General features: G+C 39.3%; 1 protein-coding gene across 4 annotated transcripts in view; it reads left to right on the forward strand.

Moving 5' to 3' along the window:
• The window catches only part of OSBPL9 (oxysterol binding protein like 9), a 178,447-nt gene that overhangs the window by 23,653 nt on the left and 134,056 nt on the right, over positions 1–20,738 (forward strand). For 3 of the 4 annotated variants that reach the window (XM_065879934.1, XM_065881276.1, XM_065880610.1), the window contains exon 2: positions 6,498–6,548. The exons of the other annotated variant lie outside the window; for it this stretch is intronic. In XM_065879934.1, the coding sequence (XP_065736006.1) occupies positions 6,498–6,548 (51 nt within the window). The remainder of the gene's footprint in view (positions 1–6,497; positions 6,549–20,738) is intronic. 4 annotated transcript variants of the gene reach the window in all.

Consider the following 20,738-nt stretch of genomic DNA (forward strand, 5'->3'; position numbering starts at 1 on the left):
AATAATGTTGTCTCTTTCATTCCTGATTTCAGTAATATGAGTCCCCTTTTTTTCTTGGTTAGTCTAGTTAACGTTTGTGCATTTTGTTGATATTTGCAGTGAAACAACTTTTGATTTTTATTGTTTTTTCTCTGTTGTTTTTTCATTTTCTAATTTCATTTCTGCTCTAATTTCTATTATTTCCTTTCTTCTGCTTGCCTTAGGTTTAGTTGCACTACTTTGTGTAATTTTTTTTTTTTTTTTTTTTTTCTGCGGTAGACGGGCCTCTCACTGCTGTGGCCTCTCCCATTGTGGAGCCCAGGCTCCGGACGCACAGGCTCAGCGGCCACGGCCTACGGGCCCAGCCGCTCTGCGGCATGTGGGATCTTCCCAGACCGGGGTATGAACCCGTGTCCCCTGCATCGGCAGGCGGACTCTCAACCACTGTGCCACCAGGAAAACCCTGTGTAATTTCTTAAGGTAAAAGATTAGGCTATTGATTTGAGATCTTTATTTTTTAGTTTAGACATTTATAGTTATAAATTTCCTTCTAAGAATTGCTTTCATTGTATTCTTTTTTTTTAATAGATCTTTATTGGAGTATAATTGCTTCACAGTACTGTGTTAGTTTCTGTTGCACAACAAAGCAAATCAGCCATATGCATACACATGTCCCCATATCTCCTCCCTCTTGAGCCTCCCTCCCCTCCTCCCTATCCCACTGTATTCTTTATGTTTTGGTAAATTGTGTTTTCATTTTCATTCATCTCAAGTATTTTCAAATTTCCCTTGTTATTTTTTCTTTGAACTATTGGTCGTTCAGGAGTGTCATTTAATTTCCACCTATTTGTGAATTTCCCAAATTTCCTTCTGTTTTTGAGCTCTACAGTTAATCCATTTTGGTCAAAGAACATACTTTGTATTATTTCCATTGTTTAAATTTCCTGAAACTTGTTTTATGGCTTAACATGTGGTCAGTTCTGGAGAATGTTCCATGTACCCTTGAAAAGAGAATGTCTTTTCAAGAAGTTTCCTCTGAAAGGCACAATCTGTTGCACATTGCTTCTGTTCACAGCACACTGACCTATACGTAACTGAAAGGGAGGCTGGAAATGTAATAACTGGCAGGGGAGCCATGTGTTCAGTTAAAACTTTGGGTGGAGGATATGTTACTGAAAGGAAGAAGAGGAGAATGGATATCAGGGGACAAGCCTGTTACAGGCAACAATATATTTGTGGTAATTTACTTTGAAATTTCAATACAAACTTAATCTGAATCAATACCTTGGGGTTAGCATTAGGATTAGCATAAGGATTATTATAAATAATTTTTGATTGCATGTCTTGTTGTAACAGAAGCCACTGACCTTGCATTAATAAGATATAAGAAACCAACAAACCAGACCACCAAATTCAACAATCTTTTTAAATTCTGGAGCCCCTTAGGAGTAGAACACATCACCCCTGTATCTCTCTGCTTCATGGGGGATTCTGTTTTCTAATCTAGCTGAAAAGATTTTAGCATCTGTTTTGTGAGTGATCCTTTCTTAAGGTGGTGGACCTTGTGGCTGGTGACATGTTTGTGCCAAGTTGCTAAAAAGTACATTTGTTAGTAGGTTTGAGAACATTGGTAGCACAGCTCCTGGTAGGAAGATTGCTGGAGTTGGGGTTATGTTGGCCCTACGTTTCCCTCATCAGTACCAATATTCATTAAAAAACAAACAGACAGCAACAACAGCAGGAAAATACAAAACAAAACAAAAAACCCCAAACAAAACCCCTTGCTATTCAGTGAATAGCATTGGCTTAGGCAGGTTTGCCTCAGATCAGGGTGTATCTGGAGATCGCTTGCAGCTAGGACTCTCTGCCTCTCCTCTCTCCTCCTCTCAGCGTGTATGCTTTAATTATTGCTTCCTTCATGTAGAGGGCACAAGACCTGTGGCAACTGTACCTCACAGCTTCAAGAACAGATAGGAAAGAGCTCTTCCCTATCAGCTCAGCCCCAGTAGAAAAACTCCCTGTGGAAGGATTCTATCCACCTTTTTTTTTTTGCGGTACGCGGGCCTCTCACTGTTGTGGCCTCTCCCGTTGTGGAGCACAGGCTCCGGACGTGCAGGCTCAGTGGCCATGGCTCACGGGCCCAGCTGCTCCGCGGCATATGGGATCTTCCCAGACTGGGGCACGAACCCATGTACCCTGCATCGGCAGGAGGACTCTCTTCCCCACCAGGGAAGCCCCCGGTTCTATCCTTCCTTGTCCCTGGGGTTGTGGGTTCTGTGATCGACCAGCTTGGTCAGATAACCCCTCCTCAGCACTCACTGTGCCTGGGGGACTTAGTCACACCAGCTTCCCTTTGGCCCCACATTGGAGCTGAGTGGGGAGAAAATGAGGGCGAGGGCTCTGTGTCATTGTGGAAGAGGAGGAGGATTTGAGGCTAGCAGAGCGCAGGTATGGTCTGGGAGAATGATTTGCAGGGCAGCCATTCCAAATTGTACCTGCTGGGTCAACTCTGCTACATTTTACATGTGTAATTTAACTGGGTAATTTACTTGATCTCTCTGGTGTCACTTGCATTTATAATATGTGCATAACTCTTACCATGCAAGGTCTTGTGAGGCTTACTGTGTATAAAGTGCATATCACATAGAGCAGGGGGTCCTCAACCCCCAGGTCACGGACTGGTACCTGACCGTGGCCTGTTAGGAACCAGGCTGCACAGCAGGAGGTAAGCGGCGGGCGAGTGAGTGAAGCTTCATCTGTATTTCCAGCTGCTCCCCCATCACTCACATTACCGCCTGAGCTCCGCCTCCTGTCCGATCAGTGGCGGCATTAGATTCTCATAGGAGCGCGAACCCTACTGTGAACTGCGCATGCGAGGGATCTAGGTTGTGTGCTCCTTATGAGAATCTAATGCCTGATGATCTGAGGTGGAGCTGAGGTGGTGATGCTAGCACTGGGGAGCGGCTGCAAATACAGAGTATCATTAGCAGAGAGGTTTGACTGCACAGAGACCATAATAAATTAGTTGCTTGCAGACTCTTATGAAAACCCTATCAGTGTATCAGTGAGTGGCAAGTGAAAACAAGCTCAGGGCTCCCACTGATTCTGCATTATGGTGAGTTGTATAATTATTTCATTATATATTACAATGTAATAATAATAGAAATAGGGACTTCCCTGGTGGTGCAGTGGTTAACAATCCACCTGCCAATGCAGGAGACACAGGTTCAATCCCTGGTCCGGGAAGATCCCACATGCTGCAGAGCAACTTAAGCCCATGTGCCACAGCTACTGAGCCTGCACTCTAGAGCCCGCAAGCCAGAACTACTGAAGCCCGTGCACCTAGAACCCATGCTCCGCAACAGGAGAAGCCACCACAGTGAGAAGCCCTTGCGCCACAGCTACTGAGCCTGCACTCTAGAGCCCGCAAGCCAGAACTACTGAAGCCCGTGCACCTAGAACCCATGCTCCGCAACAGGAGAAGCCACCACAATGAGAAGCCCGTGCACCGCAATGAAGAGTAGCCCCCGCTCACCGCAACTAGAGGAAGCCCATGCGCAGCAATGAAGACCCAATGCAGCCAAATAAATAAATTTATTAAAAAATAAAGTACACAATAAATGTAATGTGCTTGAATCATCTCGAAACCATCCTCTCCCACCCCCGATCCGTGGAAAAATTGTCTTTCATGAAACCGGTGCCTGGTGCCAAAAAGGTTGGGGACCACTGACATAGAGGGTATCAATGAGTGAGAATCTGCTGCTGCTGCTTTTGCTATATCATTAATGTCACCATCATCCCTTTCCCCCAAGTCCTCATATTTGACAGTGTTATTTTTCTATAACACACCACTGAGAATGTTCATAAACCTTCAGTAGCTCTCCATTAACTATTGAATAAAGTTTAATTTCCTTAACTTCTCACTGTTTTTTTCTGACCCTCCAAGACCTGGTCCCCATACCTCCTTTTCAGCCTCATCTCTCCATTCTCTCCACCTTCCTCTCCACACACTGTGCTTGAGCTATCAGTCTACTCTTCTATGAAGACCTCATGTGTAAAGTTTTCCATACCTGTGCTTTTGCTAATGTTGTTCCCTTGGCTTGGAATGCCTTCTTTTTCCTACCTTCCCTCTCTTATCAGAATCCTTTTTTTTAGTCCCAGATTGAACCTTGAGACCTGGTCACTTCAGTGTTGCCTTTCCCCATCTTTTTTCCATGGCAGGGAGCCTTCTGTAGTTCATAGCACTTTGTGCCTCTATGCACATAATTTATTTTTGCTCTATATTACAGTCGTTTATATGCTAGTCTTTTTTTTTGGACATTTAAAAATAGTCTAGGCCAGTTATTTTATAGGATATCCCACATTCTGGATTTGTCTGATTGTTTCCTAGTTATACTTGCTTTAATTATTTTCACTTATCTCCTTCAATGTTTTCTAACTTATAACCCTGTCTTACTCTTTTTCTATTTACTGTAATCTTATTTTTAAAAATGGAAGAGGGTCAAGGATGTTTCATACCTTGTTTGAATTGTATTCTAACTCTCATTGGGTATTTTCAAACCTAATTATTATTTTTCTGTATTGCCTTGACACTTTTGGAGGGAAGATAAGTGTATGGTATGGTAAAAGGGCTATTAAATGCTTAGGGAATATTTTTGTTAACTGTGTTTTTATCAACTATATTGTTAGTAAAGAACTCTTTTCAACCCTGCTTGATGTTGAGAATATTTTATAAAATGTATGAGTCCTCTTTATATATGTAAGTAAGAAGACTGTCTTCAGTACTTCAATAATAATTTCTGAACATGAATTTCTATATCTCAGTATTTGCTTTTTTGTTTTATTTTTTTCTTTTTTGAAGAGAGTTCACTTTGATTTATCATTGTAATATTGTTACATTGATAAGCTAAGAATCAGTGAAAACAATGACATAGGCTATGTTAACAGCATGTACTGCAATGAGAAGGGTAAGGCAGATCTTTGTGTACAGACATGCAGATATCTCCAAGAAAGATTGAATTTATTTTTTCCAGCTTTATTGAGGTATAATTGACATATAACATTGTTTAAGTTTAAGGTGTATAGTGTGATGATTTGATATACATATATATTGTGAAATGATTACCACAATAAGGTTAATTAACACATCCATCATCACCTGTCATAGTTACCTTTTTTTTTTGTAGTGAGAACTCTTAAGATCTACTCACTCAGCTTCTTTCAAGTGTACAGTACATGTTGTTAACTATAGTCACCATGCTGTACATTAAATCCCCAGAACTTAGTTATCTTATAGCTGGAAGTTTGCTTATGGCTCAGTACAATGGATGTAGGGCATCTATGATTTAAAGTGGGACAGTTTTCTTTAAAACATAACCCCAGGGAATTCCCTGGTGGTGCAGTGGTTAGAACTCCAAGCTCTCACCACTGAAGGCCCAGGTTTGATCCCTGGTCGAGGAACTGAGATCCCGCATGCTGTGTGGCACGGCCAAAAGATTAAAAACGAGCAAACAAGCAAAAAAACATAACCCCAGGATATTGGCTTGTTTTACTTTGTCACATAGTGGAGTACAGAAAAATACCAGTTGTTGAGGTATTAAATATTTTTAAAACTTTAGTTATTTGAGGTTTTACTTTATTTTATTACACATGACTAAGTTAATTCTAGGAATATTTACTGAATGTCAACATGGGGCTTATTATGCAGCACATAGCCTTTGCTTGGCTCAGTCTAGTAAGGGAAACATAAAGGAGAAGCAACATTTTATCAATAAATATTTTTTTATTACCTAATGTATGCCAGACATTGTTCTGAAACAAGTCAGATACAGTTTCTATCCCTTAAGGAATGTGCAGTCTGTGGGTGAGTCAGACAAGTAACTAGCTATCATAGCACAAGATGGTGCATGCCACAACAAGGGAACACACAGGAGACTCTGGGAGTCCAGGGATGGAAATTCAAATCAGACGGAGGTAGGGCACTTGATGAATGACAGTTGGCAAGGCAGAAAATCAGGGTCAAGGATATTCCAAGCTGAGGAACATTGGATGAGAAATCTCAGAGGCAAAAAATGTGACCCATTTGGGGAGTTGCAAGGAGATAAAGTTAAAGCAGTGTTTCTCAAAACGTGGTCTTGTGTTTGCTTGAGTCAGAATCATCTGGGAGTGATTCTTAAATCCCCAGGTAATTTGTCGCCTTCCAGGTGACTCTCAAACTTACTAAAATATGAGAAACATATTTTAGTTGAGAGTTCAGGGCTATGAAGGAGGAATGAAAATACAGTGTAATATATGTTACATTTAAGGTACACATAAAATTCTGTGATTAGTTTTATTTGTATAGACTAAAAACATTTTAAACCTCCCAATTCCTATCTTTAAGTGATGGTGGGGTGATGTGGGGTGGGGATGGGGAGAAGGGAGGAATATTACTATAAATGTTGTCTCTTTATCCCTAGATGATTTTAAAAACAGTCTGTTTATCTTTTATTCATTGAATGTTTTTGTTTTTCTTTTAGTCCAAGGACAAAATGATGAGAGGCTCTCGCAGAGGATGTGTTAGACTCAGAGTGAGTATTTATTCATTTTTATGATAACCAATTCTGACAGAAAGAAAAAAAATATTTTGACAGATTAATGGGAGTCTAAATTTAGTTTAGCTCCTTTACTTAATTGTTAGGGCAGGCAACTAAGGCTCAGAGAAAAAAAAAGAACTTCTCCAGGGTAACTCCAGAACCAGGACTAGAACTCAGTTCCTTTGGCCCATGATTTAATGTTGTATCCATGACTTAATGCACCTACTGATTTTTTTAACCTCTATTTTATACCCAGGGACAGGGGCTGGAAATTAAATGAGTTGTAGTGTTGGCAATAGCACAAACAGTAGAAAAAAACTGAAAAATCCCGACTTTCAGCTGCTTAGTTCTTCCTGTTCAACACTATTTAATAATGGTTTTTGTAGCAGTGATGTCCAATAGAAATATAATGTGAGCCACATATACATAATTTAAAATTTTTGTAGTAATCACATTTAAAAAGCAGGTGAAATTAATTTTAATAATATATTTTGTTTATGCCAGTATATCCAGAATATTATTTAAACAGGTAATCAATACAAAAATTATTAATGAGATATTTTACATTCTTTTTTTCATACTAAGTCTTTGGAATCCACTATGTCTTTTGCACTTATGGCACATCTTTGTTCAGATTAGTTGTACTTCAGGTGGCCTGTAGGCACATGTAGCTAGGGGCTACCTTATTGGACAGTGCAGGCCTATAGCTTCAGGCTGCTTTCAATTGCTTGTTCAATTTCCACCGTGGTCCAAATAGCTAAAGACAAGAAAGAATGCAGGCTTGGGGATATAATTTCTAGTACTCCATTGTATCTAAAGAAGGGCCTACCTCTATCATAACTTGGTAAATCAGCTTCTAGTGACCTTTTCTTCTTTCAAGCTCCTGTTGCTTTCTTTCTGCCATCTTTTTTCTGCACCCTTACTTTTGAAGATGTAAATGTAAATATTTGGTAAACATACAATTGCCTTTATTAGCAGTAGTTAATTGGTAAAAATGGGAAATAACTGAGAAAAAAACCAAATTCTAATGGAAAAATTTTGGCACTGAGATAGGAGTAAGTATGGTGAATTTACAGGATGGAAATGAGACAGGCTTGTTTTGAACAGATGTTGTATATGTGATAGCATAAAGATTTTTGAAAATTCAGCTTATTATACTGTTTACTGTTTTTTTTCCATTCCTTTGGTTTTGCTTTTGCCTTCTTGGTTTAATTGCTTTTCTAACCACTTGCCATTGACCTCAGTCACCCCTCAGTCTGGTATGAACTGCTTTCTTGGCTTGAGATAGACTCAATGGTGAGACTTTGGCAGAGCTGCAGTGAGACAGCTCTTCAGTCGAATTCAATCTGGATTTGGGCTGCTGTCTCATTGTTACATTTAATGTGCTATTTTTTTTCTTTTAAATATAGCTTAATTAATTATTAACCCTTGTGACTACCATCTAGGTTAAGAAATAGAATTTGACCAGTTACCTCGGAAGGCTCTCTATGTGCCCCATTCAAATTACAGCCACCTCCCTGTCTCTTATAGTAACCATTGTTCTTTTATAGGAATCACTTCTTGGATTTGCTTTCCTAAATTCTATATTTTATATTACCCATTTAAAAAAACTCGATATCTTTTGTTTGCAGTTATGTATTGAAGAATCCAGACCCTTTGACCTGTAGGAGCTTTCCATAATGTAGATTTTATTGATTGCATACTGGTGCAATTCAGCGTGTTCCTCTGTCTCTGCTTTTCTTGCAAATTGGCAGGTGGATCCAGAGACTGGATCAGACTTAGGTTTGATCCCTTTGGCAAGACTATAGGCAGTGTTGTGTTCTTTTATCAGTAGACACATGATGTCTGGTTTTTGCTCTTTATTGATATTAGCAACTTTTTTTTTTTTCCCGGCTGCGTCACACAACTTGCAGGATCTCAGTTCCCCAACCAGGGATTGAACCTGGGCCATGGCAGTGAAAGCACCGAGTCCTAACCACTAGGCCACCAGGGAACTCCCAGATATTACCAACTATTGATGCTCAGTAGCTAGATCCATTTGGGGGTTGCAAAATTATGATATTTTATCATTTTGTTTTAATTTTTATCAGAAATAATTATATAAGGAAACATTTCTCTTCATCTATTATTTAATTACCCAGTGGTACAGTTCAAATAGACAGGATAAATAAATGCTCGATCATTTCCTTTTACTTACTCAATGTTCAAGATAATGAATTGACTTAAAACAATACTCATATATATATCTATATATCCAAAAGAATTGAAAGCACAGCCTTGAACTGATATTTGTATACACATGTGCTTTTCGTAGAAGTGTTACTCACAATAGCCGAGAGGTGGAAGCAGCCCAGTGTCCATATGATGGATAAATGGATAAACAAAATGTGGTATATACATACAGTGGAATACTGTTTAGTCTTAAAAAGGAGGAAGGAAATTCTGACACATGCTACAACATGGATGAACTCTAAGGACGTTGTGCTGTGTGAAATAAGCCAGTCACAAAAAGACAAACATTGTTTGATTCTACATATATGAGGTACCTAGAGTTGTCAAATTCATGGAAACAGAAAGTAGAATGGTGGTTTTCAGGGGCTGAGGCAAGAAGGATTAGGGATTTCTTGTTTAATGGGTACAGAATTTCAGTTTGAGAAGATGAAAAACTTCTGGAGATGGATGGTTAGGGTGGCTGCGCGACAATGCGAATGTATTTAGCGGTACTAAGCTGAACACTGAAAACTGTTAAAATGGTAAATTTTATGTTATGTGTACTTTACCACAATTAAAAAACTCCCACCATTTATTATCTACAGTTCTGTAGATCGGACATCTCAGAAAGATTCTCTCCTTGTTGAAATCAAGATATTGGCCAGGCTGGGCTATTATCTGGAGACTCTGAGGAAGACTCCAAGGCGAGAATCTGCTCCTAGGCTCATTCAGGTTGTTGGCAGAATTCAGTTCCTTGTGGTTACAGGACTGAGGTCCTCATTTTCTTGCTGGCTGTCAGCTTGAGATCTGCTCTCAACTTCTAGAGGCTGCACATATTCCTTGTCATGTGGCCCCTCCATCTTCAAGTCAGCATGGTGCATAGAATCCTTCTAGTGCTTTAAACCTCTCTGACTTTTCACTTCTGCTACCAGCTGCAGAAAACACTCCGCTTTTAAAAGACCTCACATGATTAGAATAGGTTACACCCACCAGATAATCTTTTTGCCATGTAATCACTTCAGTGATTACTCATCCTGTACATAATCACTGCAGTAACATTTCATCATATTCACAGTTTCCACTCACACTAAAAGGGGAGGAGAGAATACAGGGGCAAGGGTCATTTGGGGGGTGGGTATTTTAGAATTCTACCACACAGCATGACAAAGAAGAACTAGACATACCTGTGTTTGAATCTTATTTTTGCTCCTTGCTTTGTTGACTGGAAGAGGGAAGCTATCTGTAAGCCTCCTGAGCTTGACTTTTCTCTCCTTTAAAGTGGGGATTATAATACCCTTGCAGAATTTTGTGAGGATTAGGCACTTGACACATAGATGGAAGCTGTAAATTAGTAGTGTTCGTGTGTGTGTGTGTGTGTGTGTGTGTGTGTGTGTGTGTGTGTGTGTGTGTTAAGAGGTTCTGTGGTAGTTTCAAGAAGCAGAACTGCCATTTGGTTTCCTATTTAGGAAACATCTGGAGAGTTTGTTTGCAATATAGGTTCCCAAGTCCCACTCTCTAGAGATATACTGTTTTAGAACTGGGTCTGAAACCCTTATTTTTAAACAGATTCTCCAGGTGATTGTGTTGTACAGCCAAGATTGGGACCACTAGTGTAGTAGAATCAGAGAGACCTGGAGCTGAATCTCACTCAGCTTACGCTCCTTACTGACTCTGTGCCTTTGGGCAAATTTCTTAACCTCTATGAAAATAACATATAACTTGCAGCGTTGTGAGGTTTAGCAATTATGCATGTACAGAGTTTGGCACATAGTGTATATCCAATATATGATAACTGCTGTGGATGGTGATGACGATGATGACAGTGGTGGTGATAGACAATGCACCTATCATCTAGATTCCAGATGAGCTTAAAGAGCTGTCATTGACCTGTACCACAGATCTCTCCCCGCCTCTTCATACATCCCATCCTGTGTTCCAATCACCCTGTACTTCTTCATGTTTCCTCATTGCTTCTGACATATATTTTTCTTATGTCAGGAATGTTCTGTGCCCTTATTTGGTGAGCTCATCTTTAAGAGACTTTTCAAAAGGTGTTTCTTCATGAAGCGTTCCTGATCCACATCCTTCTAGCAGATTTGCTTCTAGTACTGTCAATTATATCCATGATATCCATGATAGTACTTGTCAATTATATCCATGATAGTACTTTTACATGGTATTACACGTTAAGTAGTCTGTTTTCCCCAGTCAATAGTGAGTTCCCATTCACTGTCATACGTGCCTGGTACACTGTAAGTAGGTTCTCAAAAAATGCTTATTGTTGATTTCATGTGTTTATAAAAATAAGGAATACATTTTGGGGAATTTGCCTCTACTATAGTTTACATACAAAAGAAGTATGGAAGTTATGTTAAACACAGCATGAGCCAGTGGTATGGATGTGTTTTATTTGAAAAAAAAAAAGCAAAATACCCATGTGGTTTTAGGCTACATGAAAGAAGATTAGGAAGAGGAACCAGCAGTTATTGAGGAAGCTCTTTGGATCAGTTACTGTGCTGGCTGATTTTCATTGACATTCCCATGCAATCCTCTCAGGCTAACGGTGTTATTTCATTTGACGAATGAGGAGACTGAGACTCAAGTTACATTTAGTAACTTACCAAAGTCACACAGTTAGTAAATGGTGAATCTGGGATTGAACTTGGGTCTGTCTCATTCCAAAACCGTGTACAGTCCATAATGTTACCAGGCTCCTCTTCTTCTGTTTTTTTTTGGTCGTACCATGCTGTATGAGGGATCTTAGTTCCGCGACCAGGGATCAAACCCGTGCCCCCTGCAGTGGAAGTGCGGAGTGTTAACCACTGGACCACCAGGGAAGTCCCTGGGCTCCTGTTCTTCTTGACTAGAAGAGTCAGTGCAGACGCTCCAACCTGATGCAAGGACATGTAAAACCAGTGGAGGAAAACCATTTCCTTCCCCTCTACTTTCTTTGACTGTATTGGTGGCAAAGTGTGGCCACTAGATGGTGCCCTTGCCTTGATGGAAAAGTAGAATATTGGTTGAGTCCTGGGGTCTGATTTTTTCTGTTCTGAGACTCACCAAAAAGCAAAACATTGACATTTCCACGTAAAATCTGAAAAATGGAGAAGTAGTAGCATTAAAGAGGCAGTGTGGGGTAGAGACAAGAACAGACCAAAAATCAAATGGAATTCAAATCTGGATTCTGCCACTTACTAGCTTTGTGACTTCAGGCAACTCATCTATTCAGTTCTGAGTCCTATTTCCTTTAGCTCTGGAATGGGCTCATGTCATTTACTCATATAATTATGAATATCAAATTAACTGATACATTAAAAAGTATGGGACTTGCCTGGTGGTCCAGTGGGTAAGACTCCATGCTCCCAATGCAGGGGACCTAAGTTCGATCCCTGGTCTGGGAACTAGATCCCACATGCATGCCACAACTAAGCCCGCGTGCAGCAACTGACCTGGCATGGCCAAAAAAAAAAAGTATCCAAACACAATGTTTGGGACTTAGGTTCTTTTTTTTTTCTTTTTTACAGTTATAAGGGACTTAGGTTCTTAATGAATGGTAGTTACTGTTGTAATTAATAATTCCCGGCGAGAGGAACCAACATGGCGGAGTAGAAGGATGTGCTCTCACTCCCTCTTGTGAGAACAACAGAATCACAAGTAGCTGCTGGACAGTCATCGACAGGAAGACACTGGAGCTCACCAAAAAAGATACCCCACATCCAAAGACAAAGGAGAAGCCACAATGAGATGGTAGGAGGGGCGCAATCACAGTAAAATCAAATCCCATAACTGCTGGGCGGGTGACTCACAGACTGGAGAACACTTATACCACAGAAGTCCACCCACTGGAGTGAAGGTTCTGAGCCCCACGTCAGGCTTCCCAACCTGGGGGTCCGGCAACGGGAGGAGGAATTCCTAGAAAATCAGACTTTGAAGCCTATCGGAATTTGATTGCAGGACTTTGACAGGACTGGGGGAAACAGAAACTCCACTCTTGGAGGGCACACACAAAGTAGTGTGTGCATTGGGACCCAGGGGAAGGAGCAGTGACCCCATAGGAGACTGAACCAGACCTACCTGCTAGTGTTGGAGGGTCACCTGCAGAGGTGGGGGTTGCTGTGCCTCACCGTGAGGACAAGGACACTGGCAGCAGAAGTTCTGGGAAGTACTCCTTGGCGTGAGCCCTCCCAGAGTCTGTCATTAGCCCCAACAAAGAGCCCAGGTAGGCTCCAGTGTTGGGTTGCCTCAGGCCAAACAATCAACAGGGAGGGAACCCAGCCCCACCCATCAACAGTCAAGGAGATTAAAGTTTTTACTGAACTCTGCCCACCAGAGCAACAGTCAGCTCTACTCACCACCATTCCCTCCCATCATGAAACTAACACAAGATCTCTTAGATAGCCTCATCCACCAGAGGGCAGACAGCAAAAGCAAGAAGAACTACAATCCTGCAGCCTGTGGAACAAAAACCACATTCACAGAAACATAGACAAGATGAAAAGGCAGAGGGCTATGTACCAGATGAAGGAACAAGATGAAACCCCAGAAAAACAACTAAATGAAGTGGAGATAGGCAACCTTCCAGAAAAAGAATTCAGAATAATGATAGTGAAGATGATCCAGGACCTCAGAAAAAGAATGGAGGCAAAGATCGAGAAGATGAAAGAAATGTTTAACAAAGACCTAGAAGAATTAAACAACAAACAAACAGAGATGAACAATACAATAATTGAAATGAAAAATACACTAGAAGGAAACAATAGCAGAATATCAGAGGCAGAAGAACAGATAAGTGACCTGGAAGACAGAATGGTGGAATTCACTGCTGCGGAACAGAATAAAGAAAAAAAAAAATCAAAAGAAATGAAGACAGCTTAAGAGACTTCTGGGACAACATTAAACACACCAACATTTGCATTATAGGGGTCCCAGAAGGAGAAGAGAGAGAGAAAGGACCCGAGAAAATATTTGAAGAGATTGTAGTCGAAAAGTTCCCTAACATGGTACAGGAAATAGCCACGCAAGTCCAGGAAGCGCAGCAAGCGCAGCAAGATAAAGCCAAGGAGAAACATGCTGAGACACATAGTAATCAAATTGGCAAAAATTAAAGACAAAGAAAAATTATTGGAAGCAGCAAGGGAAAAACGACAAATAACATATAAGGGAACTCCCATAAGGTTAAGAGCTGATTTCTCAGAATAAACTCTACAAGCCAGAAGGGAGTGGCATGATATACTTAAAGTGAGGAAAGGGAAGAACCTACAACCAAGAATACTCTAACCAGCAAGGATCTCACTCAGATTTGATGGAGAAATCAAAAGCTTTACAGACAAGCAAAAGCTAAGAGAATTCAGCACCAACAAACCAGGTCTACAACAAGTGCTAAAGGAACTTCTCTAAGTGGGAAACACAAGAGAAGAAAAGGACCTACAAAAACAAACCCAAAACAATTAAGAAAATGGTCATAGGAACATACATATCGATAATTACCTTAAACATGAATGGATTAAATGCTCCAGCCGAAAGACACAGGCTTGCTGAATGGATACAAAAACAAGACCCATATATATATGCTGTCTCCAAGAGACCCACTTCAGACCTAGGGACACATACAGACTGGAAGTGAGGGGATGAAAAAAGATATTCCATGAAAATGGAAATCAAAAAAAGCTGGAGTGGCAATGCTCATATCAGATAAAATAGACTTTAAAATAAGGTTACAAGAGACAAGGAAGGACACTATGTAATGATCAGCGAATCAATCCAAAAAGAAGATATAACAATTATAAATATTTATGCACCCGACACAGGAGCACCTCAATACATAAGGCAACTGCTAACAGCTCTAAAAGAGGAAATTGAGAGTAACACAATAATAGTGGGGGACTTTAACACCTCACTTACACCAATGGACAGAGCATCCAAAATGAAAATAAATAAGGTAACAGAAGCTTTAAATGACACAATAGACCAAATAGATTTAATTTATATTTATAGGACATTCCATCCAAAAACAGCAGATTACACTTTCTTCTCAAGTGTGCATGGAATATTCTCCAGGATAGATCACATCCTGGGTCACAAATCAAGCCTCAGTAAATTTAAGAGAATTGAAATCATATCAAGCATCTTTTCTGACCAGAACGCCATGAGATTAGAAATGAATTACAGGGAAAAAAATGTAAAAACCACAAACACATGGAGGCTAAACAATATGTTACTAAATAACCAAGAGATCACTGAAGAAATCAAGGAGGAAATCAGAAAATACCTAGAGACAAATGACAATGAAAACACGATGATCCAAAATCTATGGGATGCAGCAAAAGCAGTTCTAAGAGGGAAGTTTATAGCTATACGAGCCTACCTCAAGAAACAAGAAAAATCTCAAATTAACAATATAACCTTATGCCTAAAAGAACTAGAGAAAGAAGAATAAACAAAAACCAAAGTTAGCAGAAGGAAAGAAATCATAAAGATAGGAGCAGAAATAAATGAACTAGAAACAAAGAAAAGAATAGCACAGATTAATAAAACTAAAAGCTGGTTCTTTGAAAAGGTAAAGAAAATTGATAAACCATTAGCCAGACTCATCAAGAAAAAGAGGGAGAGGACTCAAATCAATAAAATTAGAAATGAAAAAGGAGAAGTTACAACAGACACCACAGTAATACAAAGCATCCTAAGAGACTACTACAAGCAACTCTATGCCAATAAAATGGACAACCTGGAAGAAATGGACAAATTCTTAGAAAGGTATAACCTTCCAAAACTGAACCAGGAAGAAATAGAAAATATGAACAGACCAATTACAAGTAATGAAATTGAAGCTGAGATTAAAAATCTTACAACAGGGCTTCCATGGTGGCACAGTGGTTGAGAGCCCACCTGCCGATGCAGGGGACATGGATTTGTACCCCGGTCTGGAGAGATACCACATGCCACAGAGTGGCTGGGCCTGTGAGCCATGGCCACTGAGCCTGCATGTCCGGAGCCTGTGCTCCACAACGGGAGAGGCCACAATGGTGAGAGGCCCGCGTACCGCAAAAAAAAAAAAAATCTTCCAACAAACAAAAGTCCAGGACCAGATGGCTTCACAGGTGAATTCTATCAAACATTTGGAGAAGAGCTAACACCCATCCTTCTCAAACTCTTCCAAAAAATTGCAGAGGAAGGAACACTCCCAAACTCATTCTATGAGGCCACCATCACCCTGATACCAAAACCAGACAAAGGTACTACCAAAAAAAAAATTACAGACCAATATCACTGATGAATATAGATGCAAAACTCCTCAACAACATACTAGCAAACAGAATCCAACACCAAATTAAAAGGATCATACACCATGATCAAGTGGGATTTATCCCAGAGATGCAAGGATTCTTCAATATACACAAATCAATCAATGTGATACACCATATTAACAAATAGAAGAATAAAATCTGTATGATCATCTCAATAGATGCAGAAAAAGCTTTTGACAAAATTCACCACCCATTTATGATAAAAACTCTCCAGAAAGTGGGCATAGAGGGAACCTACCTCAACATAATAAAGGCCATATACAACAAACCCACAGCAAACATCATTCTCAATGGTGAAAAACTGAAAGCATTTCCTCTAAGATCAGGAACGAGACAAGGATGTCCACTCTCACCACTATTATTCCTCATAGTTTTGGAAGTCCTAGCCACAGCAATCAGAGAAGAAAAAGAAACGAAAGGAATACAAATTGGAAAAGAAGAAGTAAAAGTGTCACTGTTTGCAGATTACATGATACTATACATAGAGAATCCTAAAACTGCCAGCAGAAAACTACTAGAGCTAATCAATGAATTTGGTAAAGTGGCAGGATACAAAATTAATGCATCTCATTAAGAAATCTCTTGCATCCCTATACACTAATGAGGAAAACTCTGAAAGAGAAATTAAGGAAAGACTCCCATTTACCCCTGCAACAAAAAGAATAAAATACCTAGGAATAAACCTACCTAGGGAGACAAAAGACCTGTATGCAGAAAACTATAAGACACTGATGAAAGAAATTAAAGTTGATACCAACAGATGGAGAGATATACCATGTTCTTGGATTGGAAGAATCAATATTGTGAAAATGACTATAGCAAAGCAATCTACCCAAAGCAATCTACAGATTCAATGCAATCCCTATCAAATTACCAATGGCATTTATTATGGAACTAGAACAAAAAGTCTTAAAATTGGTATGGAGACACAAAAGACCCGAATAACTAAAGCAGTCTTGAGGGGAAAAAAACGGAGCTGGAGGAATCAGACTCCCTGACTTCAGACTATACTACAAAGCTACAGTAATCAAGACAATATGGTACCAGTACAAAAACAGAAACATAGATCAATGGAACAAGATAGAAAGCCCAGAGATAAACCCATGCACCTATGGTCAACTAATCTATGACAAAGGAGGCAAGGATATACAATGGAGAAAAGACAGTCTCTTCAATAAGTGGTGCTGGGAAAACTGGACAGCTACATGTAAAAGAATGAAATTAGAACACTCCCTAACACCATACACAAAAATAAACTCAAAATGGATTCGAGACCTAAATGTAAGACCAGACACTATAAAGCTCTTAGAGGAAAACATAGGAAGAACACTCTTTGACATAAAACATAGCAAGATCTTTTTTGATCCACCTCCTAGAGTAATGGAAATAAAAACAAAAATAAACAAATGGGACTTAATGAAACCTAAAAGCTTTTGCACAGCAAAGGAAACCATAAACAAGATGAAAAGACAACCCTCAGAATGGGAGAAAATATTTGCAAATGGATCAACAGACAAAAGATCAATCTCCAAAATATATAAACAGCTCATGCAGCTCAATATTAAAGAAACAAACAATCCAATCCAAAAATGGGCAGAAGACCTAAATAGACATTTCTCCAAAGGAGACATACAGATGGCCAAGAAGCACATGGAAAGCTGCTCAACATCACCAATTATTAGAGTAATGCAAATCAAAACTACAATGAGGTATCACCTCACACTAGTTAGAATGGGCATCATCAGAAAATCTACAAACAACAAATGCTGGAGGGGGTGTGGAGAAAAGGGCACCGTCTCGCACTGTTGGTGGGAATGTAAATTGATACAGACACTGTGGAGAACAGTATGGAGGTTCCTTAAAAAACTAAAAATAGAATTACCATATGATCCAACAACCCCACTACTAGGCATATACCCAGAGAAAACCATAATTCAAAAAGACACATGCACCCAATGTTCATTGCAGCACTATTTACAATAGCCAGGTCATGGAAGCAACCTAGATGCCCATCAACAGACAAATATATAAAGAAGATATGGTACATATATACAATGGAATATTACTCAGCCATAAAAAGGAACGAAGTTGAGTCATTTGTTGAGATGTGGATGGATCTAGAGACTGTCGTACGGAGTGAAGTAAGTCAGAAAGAGAAAAACAAATATCGTATATTAACGCATGTTTGTGGAACTTGGAAGAATGGTATAGATGAACTGGTTTGCAAGGCAGAAGTTGAGACACAGATGTAGAGAACAAACATATGGGCACCAAGGGGGAAAGCCGTGGGGAGGTGGGGATGGTGGTGTGTTGAATTGGGTGATTGGGATTGACATGTATACACTAATGTGTATAAAATTGATGACTAATAAGAACCTGCTGTATAAAAAAATAAATAAAATGAAATTCAAAAATATAAAAAAAAAATAATTCCCATTGGTAAGATGAATTTCAGATTTTGAAGAATCTTATGGGGTCTTAGGAATCGCCCTAGTAATCACCAAATATATTGTGAGTTTTTGAAAACTGTTAATCCATGTGTGACTTAAAGTAACTCTTTTTTTATCCAATGCTTCATTCACTGAGTACTTCACTTCATTCACTGAGTACTCCATATATCAAGTGTGCTGGTCATCAGAGTTGACTGATTCCCTGAGGGATATGTCCTCTGTATTCTCTTCTTTTAGTCCATCACAAGAGAGTTCAGCAGTGTACCATGATAGATTATTAATAGTTTTAGCACTGACTTCTTCCAGGGCTTTATTTCAATGATTCTACATTATTTTTTCATATGTTAACATCTGTGGCATTGGGATACATTTTATAATCATTGATGTCTTAGAATGGTTACAATTAGGTATTTCTAGGTTAATGTATAACCTTAAGAATGTCTTTCCCCCTCATCCTCTTAGATCTGCATCCTTTTGTCAATTGTTTTATCATTTCATTATGAAAAAATACTTTATTGATTTATGCCTTTTTTGTTAATTCACTAGCTTTTGTGGAAACATCATCTCTTCTCTGTGAATTTGACCCTGAAAATGTCCTTTCTTGGGCAAGATGTAAACATCTGTTTAATCTCTGTGATTGGTACATAGATGTCATTAGTGCTATATTTTCTGAATGTTTATAATATTTTATGACTATAAATTAAAAATTTTTTAAGTGATGGAAAAAGGTATTCCAGGAAAATATTAACCAAAAGAAAGCTAGGAAATAGTATTAACATCAGAAATAATAGACTTCAAGTCTTGCTTGGATTGATTTCAGAAAGTAAACCTAAATTTCATTCCAGTAATTGTATAGCCTTGCAAGTTTTGCAGCTTCTAAATAAAAATCCCTGGGAATCTAATAATGAAGTGTTGGTGGTTAATAAATAAATTAATAAATAATAGACTTTAAGAAAAAAATTTCAGTTGTATGGAAAAAGAGAATGCCCCAAACCCAGTGTCACATACATAACATTCTCTGACAGCAATGGAACAAATTAGAAATCCTTTATAAAACAGTAGCCACATGCCACCTCACACACATACTTGTAAATAATTCATTGGTAAATGTAGAAATTATAATGGAAATTATGAAATATTTAAACCTGAATGATAATCAAGGTACACATGTTAAAACTGCATCTAAAGCAGTCTATGATTTATAATCTTAAATGAATATATTATAAAACAGAGATTAAAAATAATGAGCTAAGCATTATATTAAAAAAATTAGAAAAAGGGCTTCCCTGGTGGCGCAGTGGTTGGGAGTCCGCTTGCCGCTACAGGGGACGCGGGTTCGTGCCCCGGTCCGGGAGGATCCCACATGCCGCGGAGCGGCTGGCCCCATGAGCCATGGCTGCTGAGCCTGCACATCCGGAGCCTGTGCTCCACAACGGGAGAGGCCACAACAGTGAGAGGCCTGTGTACTGCAAAAAAAAAAAAAATTAGAAAAATAAAAAAGTAATGATAAAGAAAGTAGAAAGAGAAAATAAAGGGAATATTTAGGCCAGAGTCCCTTATTAATGTAGATGTCAAAATCTTGAGCAAAATACAGTAAACCATACCCGGTAATGTGTAAGCAAAAAGTATTATGGCCAAACAGAGTTTATTCTAGCAATACTAGGATGCTAATTTTATAATTAATTAAGATAATTTACCATAGTAATAGACTAAAAAGGAAAATTACATAACCATCTGAATAAATGCAGAAAAAGCAGTGAATAAAATGAAACATGCATTCAAGATCAAACAAGTTAGGAATAGAAGAGAACATTCTTTTTTGTTTGTTTGTTTGTTTGTTTTGCGGTACGCGGGCCTCTCACTGTTGTGGCCTCTCCCGTTGCAGAGCACAGGCTCCGGGATGCGCAGGTTCAGTGGCCATAGCTCACGGGCCTAGCTGCTCCGCGGCCCAGACCGGGGCGCGAACCCGTGTCCCTTGCATCGGCAGGCGGACTCTCAACCACTGCGCCACCAGGGAAGCCCAGAAGAGAACATTCTTAACCTGATAAGGAGTATTTTCTAAAATGCTCCAGTGTTCTTAATAGTGAAATAGTAGAAGCATTCTCTTTAGAATCAGTAGCAAGGCAGAGGTGCCTGCTTTTGCTGTTTCTTTTTTTTTAAACTGAAGTATAGTTGATTCACAATATTATGTTAGTTTCAGGTACACACCATAGTGATTC

Source organism: Phocoena phocoena, chromosome 1 (genome assembly GCF_963924675.1).
Source record: "Phocoena phocoena chromosome 1, mPhoPho1.1, whole genome shotgun sequence".
In the NCBI taxonomy this organism is placed as follows: Eukaryota; Metazoa; Chordata; class Mammalia; order Artiodactyla; family Phocoenidae; genus Phocoena; species Phocoena phocoena.